The 20953-nt window shown below is 37.0% G+C and overlaps 1 protein-coding gene across 3 annotated transcripts in view; it reads left to right on the top strand.

Annotated features, from left to right (window-relative positions):
* GXYLT1 (glucoside xylosyltransferase 1) overlaps positions 1-20953 on the top strand; it is a 61951-nt gene that overhangs the window by 17103 nt on the left and 23895 nt on the right. For 2 of the 3 annotated variants that reach the window (XM_008002900.3, XM_008002899.3), the window contains exons 2-5: positions 1780-1872; positions 13131-13302; positions 16782-16907; positions 20556-20807. In XM_008002900.3, the coding sequence (XP_008001091.1) occupies positions 1780-1872; positions 13131-13302; positions 16782-16907; positions 20556-20807 (643 nt within the window). The remainder of the gene's footprint in view (positions 1-1779; positions 1873-13130; positions 13303-16781; positions 16908-20555; positions 20808-20953) is intronic. The other variant, XM_008002901.3, reaches the window with a different exon arrangement.

The following is a 20953-nucleotide window of genomic DNA, read 5'->3' as shown; positions in this document are numbered from 1 at the left end:
TGGTTCAGCCTTTTAAATGAAGATATGTAGCCTTTTGTGCTATGCTAGAAAATGGTGTTCCTTTACAGGAAAACAGTTAAAATGTAACTTTTTTCTGTTAAGAAATTCCAACCTTGTTCTTTATGCAGTAGTATACAGAATTACTTAGGCGGCATTTTAAAAACCACCGGTGCCAGACCGTTTCTAGATTCTGATTTAATAGGTCTTGTGTGGCACCCTCTACCAGAGCTGAGAACCTCTGCCTTAGACTGTTGCCATTTGTGAGAGATGTGATCAGATTTTTGCAAATCAGAAATTTCGTAGGCCATTTGATATAAGCATAGTAACTCATAATTGAATTCATAGTGAGAGAAAACAAAGCTGCATAGTGATGAGATAATGAAGTGGCCCAGTTTAGTGACTCACCCTGACTTCATACGTACTTTAGTGCCCAGTGACTTTTAGACTATTATTTTGAAAATAAATCATGATGAAAAACAATTTTTTTGTAATATAAGGTGTTTTCTTTTTTCCTTTTTGGCTCCAACATGCAACCTAACAAGAAAGACCAGACTTGATCCTCCATTTTAGCTTGTATAATGTGGAACCGAGATAATGTAGATAGTGATACTAGGCTGTGAATATCAGCATGATTTCCGGGTTTTTTTGAGGGGAGGGCAGTTCAAGTTTTTTTGTTTTTTTTTTTGTTCGAGACAGAGTCTTGCTCTGTTCAGCCAGGTTGGAGTGAAGTAGCACAATCACAGCTTATTGCAACATCAAACTCCTGGGCTCATGCCATCCTCCCACCTCAGCCTCCCGAGTAGCTGGAACTTACAGGTAAATGCCACCATGTCCAGCTAATTTTTTATTTTTAGAGACGAGGTCTTGTTATGTTGACCAGGCTAGTCTTGAACTCCAGCCTCAAGCAATCCACCTACCTCAGCCTCCCAAAGTGCTGGGATTATAGATGGGAGCCACTGTGCCCATCTATGTATGTGTGTATGCATGTGTGAATATGTATGTATATATACATACACAGAGCAGTGGGGTTGCTGGATCATGGTAGTTCTATTTTCAGTTTTTTGAGGAATCTCTACACTGTTTATTTATAGTGGTTGTAATTTATGTTCCTACTGTCAGTGTATGAGTGTTTCCTTTTCTGTCTTTGCCAGGATTTATTGTTTTTTGCCTTTTTGATAATAACCGTTTTAACTGAGTGAGATGTTATCTCATTGCGGTTTTAATGTGCATTTCCCTGATGATTAGTGATGTTGACCATTTTCGTATACATCTTGGCCATTATGATTTCTTTTTCGGTTTGAAACACCATACAAGTAGTTTGGGTTGAGGATTAATTTAAAAGTATTTAAAGATCTTTTCCCTTTCTGCTAGCATTTGTGGCATTTTTATTATGTTTGAGGATAAGGAAATATTTTGTTTGTCCCAAAGGGATTTTGTTCTAGGGGTATATGTGTAGCCTATGAAGAAAATTTTAGAAGATATATTTATCTGTGTTATCTGAGGAGGGGATTTTAATATATCAGGAGAATTTCCGATGGAAAAACTCTTTCCCAATCTATAGTATAGTTTACCTTCAAGGTTATAAAGTTCTATTTAAAATAATGGTGCCCTAAGTAAGGGAGAAATCAGTTTTCCAAAATCTTTATCATAGCAATTTGGATTTTCAATTTTATTTGCTTTAAAATAGAACGGTAAGTGACCGTGTTACTGAGTAAATTCCTTGTTAGTTCCAAACCAAAATACTCACATAGGACTCTTATTTCTGTCTTACTCTGTTAGGTGTAAAGATTTCTCTCTGTGTTACTGGAATCCCTATTGGATGCTGCCCTCTGATGTTTGTGGAATGAACTGCTTTTGGGAAGCGGCTTTTAGGTAGGCACTTAATATTTAATTGGTAGATCAGTGTAGGTAAGGTTAGATAGTTGATAATAAAACCTTTGACTGTAATAGGATGTAAAAATGTTTCTTATGATATTATACAAATAATTTATTTTCTGATTGGGTTTTCCATTTTTCCCATTTTGTAGTTATCACTATTTTTTAGTACATACTGTGTATAAATGCTTTAAATTTTCTTAGATGTTAAGATAAGCCACTGTTCTTAAGAAAATTTATGATCTAACTTTTGGAAACAGTTGTTAAAATGATGAACTGGGATAAAAATAGGCTTCTACTGATGTTTACAGATCTATATATTACCATCTATAATATATAATTATATATGATATAAATAATATATATAAGGCACATATCTAAATTAAAGCTGGTATACTGTAGTGGATAGGGAGAACTGGAGAAGGATTATATTAGTTATTAGTAGAGAGGTTGAATATTGGGGAATAGGAGGATAAAGATAAGTATTTAATGGAGGAGCAAACGGAGGAGCAGCTTCTGGCTACTACTTCCTTTAATATTTATTGACCTTTTAAGTTACTGACTAGTTTAGCTTTATTTGCTTCTCTGGATAATGAAGGTATTGGGTTGCCTGACCTCTTAGGTCCTTTCCTGCTCTTATCTTCAGTGAAAGAAACAAGTATTGATAAGAATAGGATAAGGCAGTGACTCTCAGACTGTCTCCTTGATACAGTGGCAGAGGGGAGTGGGACAAAGGGTTGAAATGCTCTTCCCAAGAGTAAAATTTATTTGAAGAGTATCTACTTTTACTGCATCTTTATGATTCATTTAAATAGTCTAGGCTGGGTATGGTGGCTCATGCCTGTAATCTCAGCATTTTGGGAGACTGAGGTGGGAGTATTGCTTGAACCCAGGAGTTCAAGACCACCCAGGCAACAAAAGCAAGACCCTGTCTCTAAAATTTAAAAAATTTTTTTTTTAATTTTAAAAATTAGCCAGGCATGTTGGCATGTGGGCTCAGGTGGGAGGATTGCTTGAGCCCTGGAGGTTGAGATTGCAGTGAACTGTGATCATGCCACTGCACTTCAGCCCAGAGCAAGACCCTGTCTCAAAAAAACAAATAAAATAAATATTAATTCTCATTATATTTGCAACATGCTGTGCTAGGTGGTAAGCACCAGACTTTTGGGTCAGGTTAACGTGGTTCCATCCTTCTGGAGGATGGAGTTTACATTCTGGTGGGAGTTTCACACTAGTAAACCTGAAATTACAATACAGTGTGACAAGTTGTTGCTGTGATGAGTCATCTTAAGGCATCAGGGAAGACTTCCTGGAGGTAGTGACTAGATAATGATCTGGAAATTAGCTAATTTCAAGGACAGTAGGTGAAGTGTTTCAGATAGGAAGAACTTCATTTTTAAAAACTCTTAATTAAAAAATTTATTTTTAATTGACAATAATTGTAGGAATTTATGGGGCATAAAGCAATGTTTTGGTGTCTGTATACATTGTGGACTGATTATATCAAGCTCATTAACATATTTATCATCTTACATATTTATCTTTTTATAATGGGCACATTTGAAACCTGTTCTCTTAGCAGTTTTGAAATAAACATAATTATCTGTAGTCACCTTGCTGTGCAGTAGATCTTGAGAACTTATTCTTTCTGACTGGAAGTTTGTGTTGTATTCTTTGGTCAACATCTTTCCATCACCTACTCTCTCCCACCCCTTCACCTCCAGTGCCTGGTGACCACCATTCTACTCTCTGTAAGAACTGCATTTTAAATATCTATTAATTGTACATATTTGTAAATTCTTGCATTCTCAATACAGTGTGCATCCCATGAAGAGCTGGAAGGGAATAGGTTCAAATCAGATAGTTTAATTATATCCTGTTGCTGTGGAAGAGATTGGGTGATTGAAATTATAATATGAGCCAAGTGATAATATTCCAATTTTTAAAAATTAACTTTTAAAGATAATCTAACCTTTCAGTTTGGTTGTAATTTTAGATAATTGAAGCTTTTTATGTTTTCATTCTTATGAATATTTGCAAATGAATATAGTATTGACAAGAGCCACTTTGCCTTGCCACATAATTCCACTAGCTCAAAGCTGGGTAAACTTGAAAACTTCAGCATACTCTGATTTATACAACCCAGACCTTTTTGTAAATTACAGGGTGAGTAATAATAGTCTTTCCTCCTTATTGACTGCAGGAATGTCCCAGGGAAATTTACCTAGTCAGAATCCTGGACTCTCTGCTTACCATTCCTTTTGTTTTGGCTCCTCTTACTCATTTTTCTAATGCTCCCAAGTATTCCATGGAATAAATTATATGTGGATGGATACATAATGTTGTAAACCTTGTGCCTGTAACCTAAATTTGAGACTTCAGAAATTATATGCCTTTTCTCTGTTATACTTTCTACCCGTAACGTTGCATCCATTATATCATGCTATTACACACAAAAAAGTAAATATTTTGTGTCATATAATTTTGTAAACTCTCAAACTTAGTTTCTTATTTAGAACTAAGGATTCCCTCACATTTAATCACCCTGTTTCAAATATGCATACAAGCCCAAATGCCATACAACTGCCAAATCATTCTTGCCCTCCATCTCAGTATCTACTTTAATACTGGTAAAGCTTCTTTGGAATCCCCCTTTTGATGTCACATTCTGCCTGGCACCAGGGGGCCCTTAGTTGGGTACCTTACTTTCCCAACTTGAATTATTTGTATAACTTAGATCAAATCTTACCTGGGGGATCATATTCTCCCGATTAATTTATTATACAGTGAATATAAAATAATAAAAAAAAAAAACTGCCTCAACTTCTATTACAAGTGTTTTCATCATTCATATACATCTTGTGTTTTCATCATTCATATACATCATATGCTTTTACATACTTGTGATTCTGGTGGAGACTAATCTTGAATTTTTTTTTTTTTCCTTGAGACAGGATTTCACTGTCTCCCAGGCTGGAGTGCAATGGCATGATCTTGGCTCACTGCAACCACTGCTTTCTGGGCTCAAGCAATTCTCCTGCCTCAGTCTCCTGAGCTGGGACTATAGGCACCTGCCACTGCGCCCGGCTGTTTTTTGTAGAGACGGGGTTTCACCATGTTGCTCAGGCTGGTCTCAAACTCCCGATCTTAGGTGATCCGGCCGCCTCGGCCTCCCAAAATGCTGAAATTACAGGCGTGAGCCACCACCCCCGGCCTAATCTTGAATTCTGAGCTTAAAATTTTAATACTTTTCAGTGTAGTATGGTCTTCATATTTCTCATGTCAATGACATCACACTATTCCATTGCCTCTCAAAGTGCTGGGATTATAGACATGAGCCACTGTGCCTGGCTTTATGGCCTTAAAACAAAATCAAAAATTCCCACAACAGTTTGCTTTCAATCCTCTCTTCCCTTCATCAGCAAGCTTCTTTTAAGAGTACCTACCTGCTGGCTGGAGGGGTGTGGCTCATGCCTGTAATTCCAGCACTTTAGGAGGACAAGGCATGCAGATCACTTGAGGTCAGGAGTTCGAGAACCAGCCTGGTCAAAATGGTGAAACCCCATCTCTACTAAAAATACAAAAATCAGCCAGGCATGGAGGCGCACACCTGTAGTCCAAGCTGCTTGGGAGACTGAGGCCTGAGAATCGCTTGAATCTGGGAGGGAGAGGTTGCAGTGAACCAATATCACATCGCTGCACTCCAGCCTGGGCGAAAGAGTACCTACTGGTTTTACTTCTGGGTTTTGTTTGGTTTGTTCATTTTTTTGAGATGGTCTCACTTGGTTGCCCAGGCTGGAGTGCAGTAGCACCACCAGGGCTCACTGCTGTCTGGACCTCCTGGGCTCAAGTGATTCTCCTGCCTGAGTCCCCTAAGTAGCTGGGACTACAGGTGCATGCCACCATACCCGAATCTTTTTTTTTTTTAATATTAGTCAAGACGAGGTCTCGCTATGTTGCCCAGGCTGGTCATGAACAACTGAGCTCAAGTGATCCTGCTGCCTCGGCTTCCCAAAGTGCTGGGATTACAGACGTGAGCTACCGTGGTCAGCCTTGGTTTTACTTCTTTAAATAAAAAGAACTTCACACCTCAACTATCTACCACCTGACTCTTATTCCCATCACCCCACCTCTGAATTATGGTTTTGGGGCTTAATCTTACTTTTCTTACCCATTTGGCACTGTTTACTACTTCCTTTTTCTGTCAGCTCTGTTAGCCTCTGGCTTTTGAGACCAGACCAGTTACTCAGCTCTTTGATCTCTCTCCTGGACTCCTCTAACTCTGCTTTCTAAATAATCTGCATTTCTTAGGACTCTGCTCTTTTCTCTCCCCATTCCCTGAATAGTTATAGGATAATTTGTTTAACTGATAGCTCCAATTCAGAGTTCTTTTCTGAGAGCCAGACCTGTATTTCCAGTTGCATATTGGTCATTTTTACCTTGCTGATTCAGATGCCTCAGAGACTCATGTTCAAACCTGAACTGATAGTCTAGCTCCTCAGACTTTCCTTCATCTGTGTTTTGTATCATGTTTACAATGGACTTTCTCCACATGTCAGTCTACATTAACTCTTCTTGTCTCCTTTCACAATGTTGCTCCTGGCTACTTCTTCCCTTCTCCCTTAACGGTTGTACTCATCACTTCCCATCACTTCTCAAACGATTGTAGTTTCCTCTCACTGCTCACCTCATCTCCCTTCTCTGCCTCCTCTTGGTTATTGTATTTACCACATCTGTTGTGATTGTGAATCTTCACTTCTAGACCTTTAACTCTGCAGGCTGATACTATGTGGTGTTATCATTTAAGTCCCATGCCTAGCAAGGTGTTTGGGAACCAGTGAGAAACAAATGATTAACAGGATCATTTGGGAAACTTTCCCCAATACCAGGTTAGACTAGGTCACAGTAGGTTAGATGTTTGTGTTGTGAGCCTCTTTAACAATCTCAGTTTTTTCTATTAAAACAATTACCATGCTTTCTTATTGTTTTAAAAATCAGTCTTTTCACAACAGGCTGCAAATTGTGTGAGGTGAAGATTGTGGCTTTCTTGCCTACTCCAGTGCCTATATGAAAGGAGTTCAAATATTTGTTAAAAAGAATGAATTATATCACTAAATTGTGTTTTAAAAATTATCTGGCTATAAGCATGCACCAGCATTGTGTGAGTGTATTTGGGGTCATCATAACCTTAGCATTATTGGGAATTATAATTTTATCACTTATTAAAATGATAGCTTTTTGTTGATTATTTGTTGAATGTATTTCCACATTTATTTATCTTTTTTCTTTTGTTCTGTATATCATCTATTTGATATTGATATTTATTGAATTTTTAATGTTTATTTTATGAACTCTTAGAATAATATATTCGGTTTTGCCATTGATTGCTAATAAGTTTCTAATTTGTTTTTTATTTTACTTTCATTATACAAACTCTAAATTTTAGAATTATCAAAATATAAAAAATATTTTGTTTTAATGTACTAATTTTTCTGTGACTTGAGCTTTTAAAAAAATCAGTTATTTAAAATATTTAATCTTTATGGTGGGAATTGATTTTAGATTTGTGAATTATGTGGTCACAGGTGAATTTAATCTTAGCTGTATTTTGAGTAGTTCATACTAGTTTTAAGAGATATATTTTTACTGGTTATTTAAAATTATATTTTAGAAATTAATACTTATATTTCATGTTGGATTTTTAGATTTTATTTTTTAATACTTTATATACAAATCCTAGAGTTTTTTTTAAGTATTTTGTTTTGAAAGTGTTTTACATGCAACTCATGAAAGTAATTTTGCCCGGTGTGATAATTTAACACAATTCTTTTTTTTTTCTTTCTTTTAGTCCATTATGTGTTGCTGGGAACAACTCTTTTAATAGTAAGAGAAGAAGGTGTTGTTTTTCTTTTTAAGCACAACAGGCTAAGCAAAAAAGCTTTCCATTTTTGTTCAACTGCAGGTTTTTAAAGATAGCTTCATGGCATTTCTCTTTTAGTTTGAGTAGATGGTTATTTGAAATTTGTTTAGTTTGACTTTATATACGTCAATGGGAGTTTTTAGTCTAATTATGTATCTTTTTTTTTTTTTTTTTTTAGACGGAGTCTCACTCTGTTGCCCAGGCTGGAGTGCAGTGGCGTGATCTCGGTTCACTGCAAGCTCCGCCTCCTGGGTTTATGCCATTCTCCTGCCTCAGCCTCCCCTGTAGCTGGGACTACAGGCGCCTGCCATCACGTCTGGCTAATTTTTTGTATTTTTAGTAGAGACAGGGTTTCACTGTGTTAGCCAGGATGGTCTCGATCTCCTGACCTCGTGATCCACCCGCCTCGGCCTCCCAAAGTGCTGGGATTACAGGCTTGAGCCACAGTGCCCGGCCTTATGTATCTTTTTATTTTTTTTATTTTTATTTTTTGAGACGGAGTCTCCCTCTGTCCCCCGCGCTGGAGTGCAGTGGCCAGATCTCAGCTCACTGCAAACTCCGCCTCCCGGGTTTACGCCATCCTCCTGCCTCAGCCTCCCGAGTAGCTGGGACTACAGGCGCCCGCCACCTTGCCCGGCTAGTTTTTTGTATTTTTTAGTAGAGACGGGGTTTCACTGCGTTAGCCAGGATGGTCTCGATCTCCTGACCTCCTGATCTGCCCGTCTCGGCCTCCCAAAGTGCTGGGATTACAGGCTTGAGCCACTGTGCCCGGCCTATGTATCTTTTTAAATAGAGAATACTAATTTAATAATAGGCTATAAGAACATACTGGAGATTATACTGTGAAATAAAACAAAATGGTATTATTATTCCTTTATAGCAGAAATTTGCTTAAAATCAGAAGTTAATTCCTAAGATTTAGAAATTTGTTAACAGTATTTGCATCTAAATTTGTTATGTAAAGCATTCTTTTAAGTTTTTTTAATGATAAACCCCTACCTCCCAACTTTTTACTTTGATAAATTTCAAATATACAAAGGTTACAAGAATAGTACAGTAAGCATACCATACATTTTTCACCTAGATATTTATTACTAACATTTTACCACTTTTCTTTTTCTGCCAAACCATTTGAGAGACAGCAGGCATTATGACACACCCCTAAATATATAGATTCAGCATGTGTCTCCTAAGAACAGGGACATACTTTAATACAGCCATAATTGTCACTTTAAGTTATTTAACATTGTTCATAGAACATATATTCCTATTCCTATTTTCTTATTTTCCTGTTAATGTCCTTTGTATCTTTTCTTCCCCATTCAGGACCCAGCCAAGGACCATACATTGCATTCAACTCAGGCTGAGTTAGTCTCCTTTATTCTAGAACTGTTCCCTAGCCTTTTTTTGGGGTGAGAAGGGGTGCTGTTTTTGGTATCTTTTGTGATATTTTTGTTTTTATTTTGCAGAATGTCCCTTAATTTTGATTTGCTGACTGTCCACTTATTATTAGATTCAGGATTTTTGGCAAGATTACTGCATGGGATACTGTGTTCTTCTTTGGGCATGCTATCAGGAGACTTCTGAAGCCATAAATTTAATATTAAGTTTGATCAAAGGTTAAGGTGATGTTCTCGCATTTCTACACTGTACTAGTACTTTTATCTCCTGTATAATATATGGGGGAAATATTTTGTTAGTATGTAGTTTTAGCATCCACTGATTATTTTTGTCTGGATTATCTGTTACAGTGGTGATTGCAAAATAGTGAATTTTATAATTCTCTAATTTCTTCTGCATTTATTGGTTGGTATTCATCTTTAAAAAAAGAAGAGTTCCCTCTCCTTACACCTTTATTTAATATCATTTTTTGACTGATGCGTTCACTTTGTATTTATTTTTTTGAAACAGAATCTTGCTCTGTTGCCCAGACTGTAGTGCAGGGGCACGATCGCAGATCACTGCAACCTTTGCCTCCTGGGTTCATGCAATTCTCCTGCCTCAGTCTCCCGAGTAGCTGGGACTACAAGTGTGTGCCACCACGCCCGGCTAATTATTGTATTTTTAGTAGAGACGGGGTTTCACCATGTTGGCCAGCCTAATCTCAAACTCTTGACCTCAAATGATTCACGCACTTCGGCCTGTCAAAGTGCTGGGATTACAGGTGTGAGCCACCGTGCCCGGCCAGGGTTCACTTTATAAATTTAATACGCTATCATTCATTACTGTCATACTTTTCATACGCAGGTTATGCCAGCTTTAACCATGGGAGCCCTCAGATATTATCTTTGAATCATCTGAAGAATTTCTTCTAATCGTATATCTGTAGAAAAATAAGTTTGACTTTAAAATCTCCTTTTCTATTTACATTTCTTTAAATCCACATAGACTTTTCTCCTGTTCATATTGTGATCAAAAGAAAGATTTTTGTAGACCCTGGCAAGATTCCGCCATTCAATTGCGGCCAACATAATTTGAATGACTGCTTCCCTATAACTGCTTAGAAGGTTTTAGTTATCACTTCTTATCATGTAGAAGCTTACTTTAGATTTTTTTCCAGTTGCAATTGATTTTCCTGTCTTTCAGGTCTAGGGTTAGGGTGGTTGTCAGAGACACATTTTTACTGTGTTTTTTGTGGTCAGTTTAGGAGTTGAGCCTGTACTGTATATAATACTTTCACTCAAAAGGATCCCAAACAGAAAAGGAAATGTGATGTAGTTGACAGTACTCCTGTAGAAATTGGTGAAAGGAGTGCTGGCAGTGTGACCAAAATGATCCTTGCTAAAATACCTGGGAGGAGTTCCTGAGACTGATTTTTAGAGGGATTTTTTTTTTCTTGAGAAACATTTGGGTATATTATTATTTAAGACATCGCCCAGCACCCAGGCTGGAGTGCACTGTGACATGATCACAGCTCTTTGCAGTCTTGAACTGCTGGACTCAAGCAACCCTCCTGCCTCAGCCTTTGAATAGCTAGGTGTACATGTGTGCACCACCACACCCAGCTAGTTTTTTTGTGTGTGTGGATACTGGGTCTCACTGTGTTACCCAGGCTGGTCTCAAACTCCGGACCTCAAGTTCTCCTCTCGACTTGGCCTCCCAAAGTACTGGAATTACAGGTGTTAGCCACCATACCTGGACTTGAGGCTGTTTTTTCTTAAGGTTTAATATACTTCTTATCTGTGTATGTAGCTGATGCTGTACAAAACAGCGTATGACTATCATGCCTTACTTTTAAAATCTTCTCTTGGCCTTTGACTTTGGGGCAAGATCTAGCTATGGGCCAGTAAAGCAATCTGAGCCCATTAATGATTCTTAAATCATGATGCTGTAAAGAGAAGTAGGATCTGGAGGCAGTCACTAGAAAGATGAGGTAATTTAGAATTCTCTTAAAATTGTTGTGTCTTTATTGCTTAGTTTTTAACTTGTCATTGTGGCTTCCACTGTTTTTGAGATGAACTGGATTCATGTCCCCGCTTTATAGACGTAGAAAGCGTAGATAGTCTCCCCTCCACCGATAGTTTAAGTATCCCCTCCGTCATTAGTTTCAGTGTTATGAACTGATGGGCTCAGCACAAAAGAGGGCAAAGGATAGAGGGTACAAACAAGGGAAGAGACATTGCTTGTTTCAAATTACTGTCAACGGAAGATAATAGCTTTAAAAAGACCCAAGCTGGCCAGGCGTGCTGGCTCATGCCTATAATCCCAGCACTTTGGGAGGCTGAGGTGGGAGGATCCCTTGAGGCCAGGAGTTCGAGGCTAGTCTGGGCAACATAGTGAGACCCCATCTCTACAAAAAATAAAAAAAAAAAAAATTAGTTGGACATGTTGCACGTCTGTGGTCCCAGCTACTTGGGAGGCTGAGATGGGAAGATGGCTTGAGCCTGGGAGGTTGAGGCTGCAGTTAGCTATGAATGCGCCACTGCACTCCATCGTAGGTGATAGAGTGAGGAGACCCTGTCTCTAAAAAGAAGAAAAAAAAGTAAAAAGACCGAAGCTTATGCTAACACCAGACATGTGAAAGAAGTGGCACAGCAGAAGCAAGAGGTATTAAAGGTTACTTAAGCCTGTTGGTATACACTGCTGCTCTGTGTTAGAAGTAGATTCTAAAGACGTACTAGTGTTCAACTAGCATGTTTTAGACCATCTTAGAAGTGTTTACATCTTGCTGGGTATTTGGTAAATGGGACTGAATGTGTATTATTAATGTGAAGGAAATTTTTTCTTGTAGTCAGCATGGTTTAAGATTGGATGTAATACTGAAATATTTATGGATGAAATTATGACTGGGTTTGCTTTACAGTGAACTGTTGGTTGGTGAGAGGTGGTATGGGGAGAGGTTTCAGATGAAGTAAGAATGTTTTCAAGGTTTTTTTTTTTTAATAACAATGTTTTCAAAAAATTGAATGAAAGACCTCAAATCAACCTTTCTCAGTAGGTTCCTTGAGAGAATTAAGCTCCAATTTCCTAAGGCATCTAATGTGAGTAATGAATTAATTTATTTACTGGCAGCCACAATGGTACTAGTTTTGTATTCTTGGGAGAATTGAGAAAGTAGTCATTTTTTGTGTGTTCTGTAGTTTGAAAGGAGGAAAATTGGTGAGAAGAGCTGGTTGAGAGTGTGGAAATACATGATTGATTCAACATTTTAAAAATGTTTTGTAATTTGACCTTTGTCCTTTACTTATTTTTTAAATAAATACGTTATTTTTTTTCGAGACAGGATCTTGCTCTGTCTGAAGTAAAGTGGCACAATTACAGCTCACTGCAGCTTCTATCTTCTGGGCTCAAAATATCCTCCCATGTCAGCCTCCTGAGTAGCTGGGGCTACAGGCGCATGCCACCACTCCTGGCTAATTTTTGTATTTTTTGTAGGGATGAGATCTCAGTATGTTGCCTAGGCTGGTCTTGAACTCCTGGCCTGAAGTGACACTTCTGCCTTGGCCTCTCAAAGCTCTGGGATTGCAGACTTGGCCTCATTTGTTTTATAAATACAAATTTTGAACTTCAGTTTTTCTTTCTTTCTTTTTTTTCCCTTCCTTCTCTCCCTTTCCCCTTTCCTTTCTTTTTCCATCCTCATCCTTTCTTTCTTCTCTGTCTTTCACAGGGTCTGGCTCTGTTGCCCACGCTGGAGTGTAGTGATGTAGTCATAGCTTACTGCAGCATTGAACTCTTGGTTTCAAGTGATCCTCCTGCCTTAGCTTCCCAAGTAGCTGGGACTAAAGGCGTGAGTCACCACATCTGTCCTTGAACTTCACTTTTTGAACATGATGGAAGTACCATGTTGTAAACATATACTAAAACTGTTGGAAAATGTGGTTTTCTTTCCAATTAGGTACAGTCTGAAAATACAGCCTGTTGAGAAAATGCATCTAGCTGTAGTTGCCTGTGGTGAAAGACTGGAAGAAACTATGACCATGTTGAAGTCAGCTATCATTTTCAGCATGAAACCTCTTCAATTCCATATTTTTGCTGAAGATCAGCTACATCATAGCTTTAAAGACAGAGTAAGTATTTGAGACGTAGTCAAGGTTGTAGAGTTGAATATTTAATAATATACTATAATAGAATGTTGTTGTAATAGTCTGTTTTCACATTGCTAGAAAGAACTACCTGAGACTTGGTAATTTATAAAGAAAAGAAGTTTAATTGACTCACAGTTCAGCATTGCTGGAGAGGCCTCAGGAAACTTAGAGTCATGGCAGAAGGCAAAGGGGAAAGTAAGGCATGTCTTACATGGCAGCAGAAGAGAGAGAAAGAGAAAGAACACCACACTTTTAAACCATCAGATCTCATGAGAACTGATGGTTATCACGAGAACAGTAAGGGGGAAACAGCCCTCATGATCAAATCATCTCCCACTAGGTCCTTCCCTCGACACGTGGGAATTACAGTTCGAGATGAGATTTGAGTGGCAACGCAGAGCTATACCATATCAGTTGTTTTATTTCTTCACTGCACAAAAATATTTGTTCTGTAACACCACCCTTTTAAAGTGGGGAGTGCTTCTTGAACCACTTCCATCTGAGTCCAGATCTAAGGTGAAAGAGGAAGGTTTATTTTTGAACGGCAGTGGGCTACTTAAAAGTAAGTTCTTGGTGAAACATGGAGGTTTTATTTTAGTGACTCTAGTTCCAGGATGCTTTGACTAAGAAGTTCTATGATTTATTTTGTCTGTATCCTTTCCTTGGGAGTGCCTGAATCAGAGCTTATATAAAGGTTTTAATCCTGTTTTGAGAGGAGAGAATTCTTGATTAATAATATGGCGGGAAGTGGCTTCTGGTTCTGATAAGTAAGTTATTTATTTTGGTTTTGTATTAGTTAAAATCAATTTGGCAACAGTGGCAGAACACCCAAAATAACAGTGGCTTAAACAGGATTTAAGTTTATTTCTCTCTCCCATGAAAGTAGGTTGTCTGGATTATATGGCAGTTCTTTATCTTCAGATACTCTGGCTTCGTCTGACTGTGGCTAAGCCATTTTCAACATGAGGCTTCTGCTTGATGGTCCATGATGACTACTCGGACTCCAACCAATGCACCCATATTCTATTCAACATGAGGACAGGGAGTGAAAAATGGCAGTATCCTTCTCTTAAGGGTACTTTCTAGAAGTCATTGTGACGTTTCTGCCAGTATCCCATTGGTCTGAATTTAGTCATATGACCATACCTAGCTGTTACAATGGAATATATACTCTTTAATCAGGTCAGCCTTGTAACTTCCTTAACAACAACAACAACAAAATATTACTAAACAATAAGAGAACAGATACAGGCAGAAGAAAACATATAAGAAAAAGAAAATTCACCTGAAATCTCACTACCTTTTGTTCTGAGATGGTGGTAAAGGTGATGCTAATGATCATTCATTCATATTTTTGTTCTCCTCCCTCTCCATCGTCTGTTTACATCTATCTACTTAAGCTTTTAAATTCATTTGGATTTTTATGCTTGGTCTAACTGTAAAAAATATATTTGATGTTTTTTCAGGTTAAATCAGTTCATTTTGCATATTTAGTGCACAAATACTAGTTATGAGCTCAGATCTTTTAGTTTTCTGCCAAAAACGTCTATACCTTTTAGTTTTTGGCAGAAAACTAAAAGGTATAAAAGTTTTCTTACTGTTTAAGTGGTATATGAAAGTATACCTTTTTACTTATTGTTTAAAAATATTTTTAGTGTCTATATTTTTGTTAGATAATTTTGTGAACTTGGTCTCTATCTGGATTGTTTTTTAAAATATTGAGGAATTAATCTTGTCCTAGGGGTTAAGAGAATAATAATAGACTGCTGCCAATTATGGAAATCTTTGAAAATGTAATAGAGAAGTAAAACATTTATTGCATTATCTTAGATGCAGCCTCTGTGTTGTGTTTACAACTGGCTGAATTGTTTGTGTAACGTATACTATATTTTTAAACTTAGTTTTCCTTTGACTGTAATCATCACTGAGAATGTTTGGTTTTGCTTTTGATGAAAGTATATCAAATATTTTATGGAACATGCTTTTAGTACATGAAAGAACACTGTTATATGTTAAAGTGACTAAGATTTTATTTTGAAGTTGGTATTGAAAAGATCTTTAAGTGATTAATAAGTGGAGCCAGGAAATTACAGTGCTAGTATTTTAAAATAATTTGTAGATAGCTGGGTGTGGTGGTGTGCACCCGTAGTCCCAGCTACTTGAGAGGCCTGAGGTGGGAGGACCACCCGAGCCTGGGAAGTCAAGGCTGCAGTGAACCATAATCATGTTACTGCACTTCAGCCCAGCCTGGGTGACAGAGTGAGACCCTGTCTCAAAAAAATAATAAAATAAAATAAATAAAATAAAATAATCAGAGACACCAAAGCAGAGTGTTGGAAGTAAAGGCATTCCCTTAAACTATGTTGGAAGATACTGTTTTTAAAATGACTTAAACACAATCATAATTCAAAAGAGATCATATTCAGCCTGTACATAAACTACTTAGTTTTTCCCCCCATAGATTGTTTCTTACTGCTCTTTAGGAAATTTGAATCAGTAATTCTGTTGAAATAAGAATGAGAGATATTACTTAAACTGAATTTGAAACAATTCAGTATCTTGAAATCCATTTAGGGTACTAAGTGTAAACATGTTCATCATAGATTTTCAGATATATTTTGCTTTTTGTAGTATTTTTTTTTTTTTTTTTTTTGAGACGGAGTCTCGCTCTGTCGCCCAGGCTGGAGTGCAGTGGCCGGATCTCGGCTCACTGCAAGCTCCGCCTCCCGGGTTCACGCCATTCTCCTACCTCAGCCTCTCGAGTAGCTGGGACTACAGGCGCCCGCCACTGCGCCCGGCTAATTTTTTTCTATTTTTTAATAGAGACGGGGTTTCACCATGGTCTCGATCTCCTGACCTTGTGATCCGCCCGCCTCGGCCTCCCAAAGTGCTGGGATTACAGGCGTGAGCCACCGCGCCCGGCCATGTAGTATTTTTTTAAAAATTGGCATTGGCTATGTATTTATCAGAATATTTTATTATCAGAAATATTCAGGCATATTAAAGCTATGAATTGATGGACAAATTTTTTAACTAGTTTCACATTTGGTGTGACTTTTAATGGAAGCATCTGTCATATATAGTGGTAATAAAATTAGTGCTTAATTTTTCTGATTTTAGCTTGTTAATGGGTTAAGAGAATTTATACATTAGGTAAAGCTGAGGAAGACAAATTTGCAAGGGTCTTTCACCTTTCTGATTTGGGGAGTTGGACCCTGATAACTTTCATTATGCTTCAGATCTTAATGGTGAAGTCTTTCCAGGATCTTATTTTGATTTTTAGATTTTAAATGAAAACAAATACCATAGTAGAACAGAAGAATCTTTCCCTTAATTTTACAGCATAAAATGTATATTATCTTAATTTTTAGCTGTTTTGTTTTATAATCTGTTGTTTTATGATTTTGCAGAGAAAATTCAGGGTGAAACTATACTGGTTTTTTGTTTTTTAATTGTTTTAGCTTGACAGCTGGTCATTTCTACAAACATTTAATTATACATTATACCCCATAACCTTTCCAAGTGAGAATGCAGCAGAGTGGAAAAAACTCTTTAAACCATGTGCTTCACAGAGATTGTTCTTGCCGGTAAGTGTTTTCCCCTGGTGTCCTTTTTTTTTTTTTTTAAATTTGAACCTCACTTTTACACATATGAGTCTCTGAAGAGTTACATATAATTCCAGTTAAATAATTAAATTAATAAATAGAAATCAGTACGGGTACTATTTGCCTTTTGAACATGAAAAAATATTCCTATGGAACAAGTAAAATAAAAACCCTGTTAAGAATGAAAAATTTTTAGTAATTTCTGTTGAGATACCAGTTTAATATATTCAGTTGTATGGAACTCTTTTATCTATAAGAAGCAATACAGGTTGCCAGGTCTTAATGGAGCCAAGTCTGTTGCCAGCAGAAGTGCAGTGGCGTTATCACCTTCAACTTGTAGGCAGCATTTCGAGTTTGAGAAATGAGATAGAGTGCATCATTAAATAGCAATTTGTGTCTTATACCAAGCCAATTTATCTATTGTAACTGATACTTAAACAGAAACAAATTTAAGGCATATGAACTCAAAGGGAAAATGGAAACTATTTATTCAGTGGGGCTGTTCTTTGGTAGTGTTCTATGGTAATACACCTTGATTTTGTTTTTTTTTTATATACAAATGTTCTGAAGCAAGGTTACGTCTTTAATTTTGATTTGATTTTACCCAGTTTTAAAATTCATAGTTGTTTAGATTATTATGATACTTAAATACTTACAGTTTTGCAGCTTAAACACATAGAGAATACTTATGGTAGAAATATTGAATTTAAGAAGCACACAAGTTTCCAGAAAGTATATAAACTATGGGGAAGAACCTTCAGTTACTTCTTATTGCTAAGTGGATAAAGGCAATCCCTAGCTTATTAAGAAAATGGTTTATTGAATCCAGGATATCTGTAAGATTAAGTTATAATATTGATAAGTCTGCCTAAGCAGTATCTTTGTTACTCTGCCTTAAAAAGTTGTATCCTAGGATCTTTCTCTTCCCTTTTAAAAAGCACACAAATAAGGGATTAAGGTTGGTTGAAAAAATATGTTTTAGATACTTCATGTAGGTTTTATTTTAAGTAAGTTTTATATTGAATGATTGCAGTGTCATTTAATTAATGTGTGAGTGCCTAGTATTTGTCAGTCATCTATATTGAAATGCTGGGTATGTAGGAATGAATAGAATACACAGGTTTCCTGTTTTCATAGAGCTTGTTATCTGATGTGGGAGACAGACATTAAATAATCACACAAATGTATTGAAAAAACAATAAGAGATGAAAGAAAGACGTGAGGTTATGGCCATTTCTCTGCCATTTTGTTATGGTACTTTATTAATACTTAGAACCATGGCACTTTGTTAGCACTTTATTAACAAGTTTATTATTGATGATGTTATATGAAATTTGCCAGATCATTTAATGATGTAATCTAGTTAAATCCCTAAATGGAATTTTAAGTACAAGAACTACTTGAAACCTGTCAAATTGACCTCATACTTTACTGTTACTTCTAATCTTTTTAACCAGATTTAAGTAAATTGGTGCTTTATTTTTTTATAGTGATAAACTTTTTTGCTGAGCTTTTCTTCCTTTAAAATAGATGCATGAAAAGAACTAATGTAAACTGTACCAATGCCTTCTTCACCTGAAAGGAATCAGAACTATATATAGGTGATTATTATTTAACCATATGTCTGATTTCCAGCTGGCTCCCAGCATTGAACTTGAAGCTTTATGCAGGTTCTTCCTACTCTGCTAACAATATAGTAATCTGTAAACAGATGTGACACAAATGTAGAATGTTGCTATTAAAAACAATTCTCACTTCACCACCCCTCAAAAAAGTGAGACAGACATACAGATTCCATCCCCTCACACACACCTTTTTTTTTTTTTTTTGAGACAAAGTCTTGCTCTGTTGCCTAGCCTGGAGTGCACTGGCGCAGTCTCAGCTCACTGCAACCTCTGCCTCTCGGACTAAAGCGGTTCTCCTGCCTCAGCCTCCTGAGTAGCTGGGATTACAGGCATGTGCCACCGCACCTGGCTAATTTTTGTATTTTCAGTAGAGACAGGGTTTTGCCATGTTGGCCAGGCTGGTCTCGAACTCCTGACCTCAGGTAATCTGCCTGCCTCAGCCTCCCAGAGTGCTGGGATTACAGGTGTGAGCCACCATGCCTGGCCACAGATTCCCTTTTAGTTGAGGTCTTTGACCAAGTGTACTTTCCCTACTCAGGCCCTGCAGTCAACCATCAGTTTTTTTTCCCCAGCCTGATGTTAAATCCGCTGATAGATAAGGGAGGAATGAGGTGATTTCAGCCTAGTAGCTGCTCATGAAGGTGATGGCTTTAGTTGCAGGAGGAAGTAGCAGCTTTGAAAAGTAGCAGAACTAGGATCAAGCTCCTATTATATTCTTAACTAAAAAGGTTTAGATTCACCTATTTATTGAATCTTACTAATAGACCAGGATAGGCAGTAAATTTAAATTTGTAGGAGTCAGAATCTAAAGTTCATGGGTAAGGCAGAAATGAAAAATTATCCTTGGTTGGGCGCAGTGACTCGCGCCTGTAACCCCAGCACTTGGGGGAGGCCAAGGTGGGTGAATCACTTGAGGTCAGGAATTTAAGACCAGCTTGACCAACATGGTGAAACCCCGTCTCTACTAAAAATACAAAAAATTAGCCGGGTGTGGTGGTGCATGCCTGTAGTCCTAGTTCCTCAGGAGGCTGAGGTAGGAGAATGGCTAGAACCCAGGAGGTGGAGGTTGCAGTGAGTTGAGATTGCGCTACCGCACTCCAGCCTGGGTGACAGAGTGAGACTCTGTCTCAAAAAATAAAAAATAAATAAATAAAATAAATAATAATTATTCTTAAAGTTCGCCAGGGAAGTCTCAAAAAATAAAAAATAAATAAATAAAATAAATAATAATTATCCTTAAAGTTCGCCAGGGAAGTCATATGTTGGAGATTTATCTCTTAGAAAGTGCAACATAGCCGGTCTTTCTTCTGAGTCAAGCCTTTACCCTTGCTAGGTACACATTTTGTTTTGATTCATTGGGAGACAGCCTGGAAATAAGAGCATGGACTCTGAATCTGGGTTGTCTGGGTTCCAGTTTGGCTCTACCACTTACTAGTTGAAACTGAAATGATGTAAAGATGCCAGTGTTACAGGCCAAGGGGAATAAGTTCAGAAGATCTTTATTTGTATTGGTTTATTTCTGTATTTATCTCAGGAAATTAGGATTCAAGATGTAAATTTACCTAAGCTAATATTATTGTCCATTATGAAAAACATTTCCTCCCTGATCTTTGAAGATTTGGTATTCTCTCAGTTTTTATAATTGAGTATTTGTTTTGGTTTGCTTTTATATTTTCTCAATTTTTATAATTCTCTAAATTTTTATAATTGAGTGTTTGTTTTATATTCTCTCAATTTTTTATTCTCTCAATTTTATATTCTCTCAATTTTTGTAATTGAGTATTTGTTTTGGTTTGTTTTTATATCTTCTCTGAAAGTTAATGTGAAGGTTAGCATAGTATCTTTATATATATGCTATTGTTAAAAATGACAGATTTAGGAAAGATTACCTTAAAATAATATAAATTAGCTAATCTCTTAGGTGTATCTTATACAATTAGAGGTGCTTTTATGTTTCTTTTTAAAATAGAATTATAGTTAATCATTCAAATATCTCTCCTTGTAGTTAATCCTGAAAGAAGTTGACTCACTATTGTATGTCGACACTGATATCCTTTTTTTACGACCAGTTGATGATATTTGGTCTTTACTAAAGAAATTTAATTCTACACAAATTGCTGCAATGGCACCAGAACATGAGGAACCTCGAATAGGATGGTATAATCGCTTTGCTAGGCATCCATACTATGGAAAAACTGGAGTAAACTCTGGAGTTATGTTGATGAATATGACTCGAATGAGAAGGAAGTATTTCAAGGTAAGTCACTAATACGGGTAGTTAACATTTCTCTAAAAACCTTCTAAATTGTTGGCTTTTCAATTTAGTTTTTAATTGATAAAGAATTTTTCTATTTAGAGTAATCTAGAATATTAGAGGAATCTAGATATCTAGATTTATCTAGA

Source organism: Chlorocebus sabaeus, chromosome 11 (genome assembly GCF_047675955.1).
Source record: "Chlorocebus sabaeus isolate Y175 chromosome 11, mChlSab1.0.hap1, whole genome shotgun sequence".
Lineage (NCBI taxonomy): Eukaryota > Metazoa > Chordata > Mammalia > Primates > Cercopithecidae > Chlorocebus > Chlorocebus sabaeus.
Note: the sequence above shows the minus strand (reverse complement) of the source record. Positions and strands in the feature narration are given on the sequence as shown.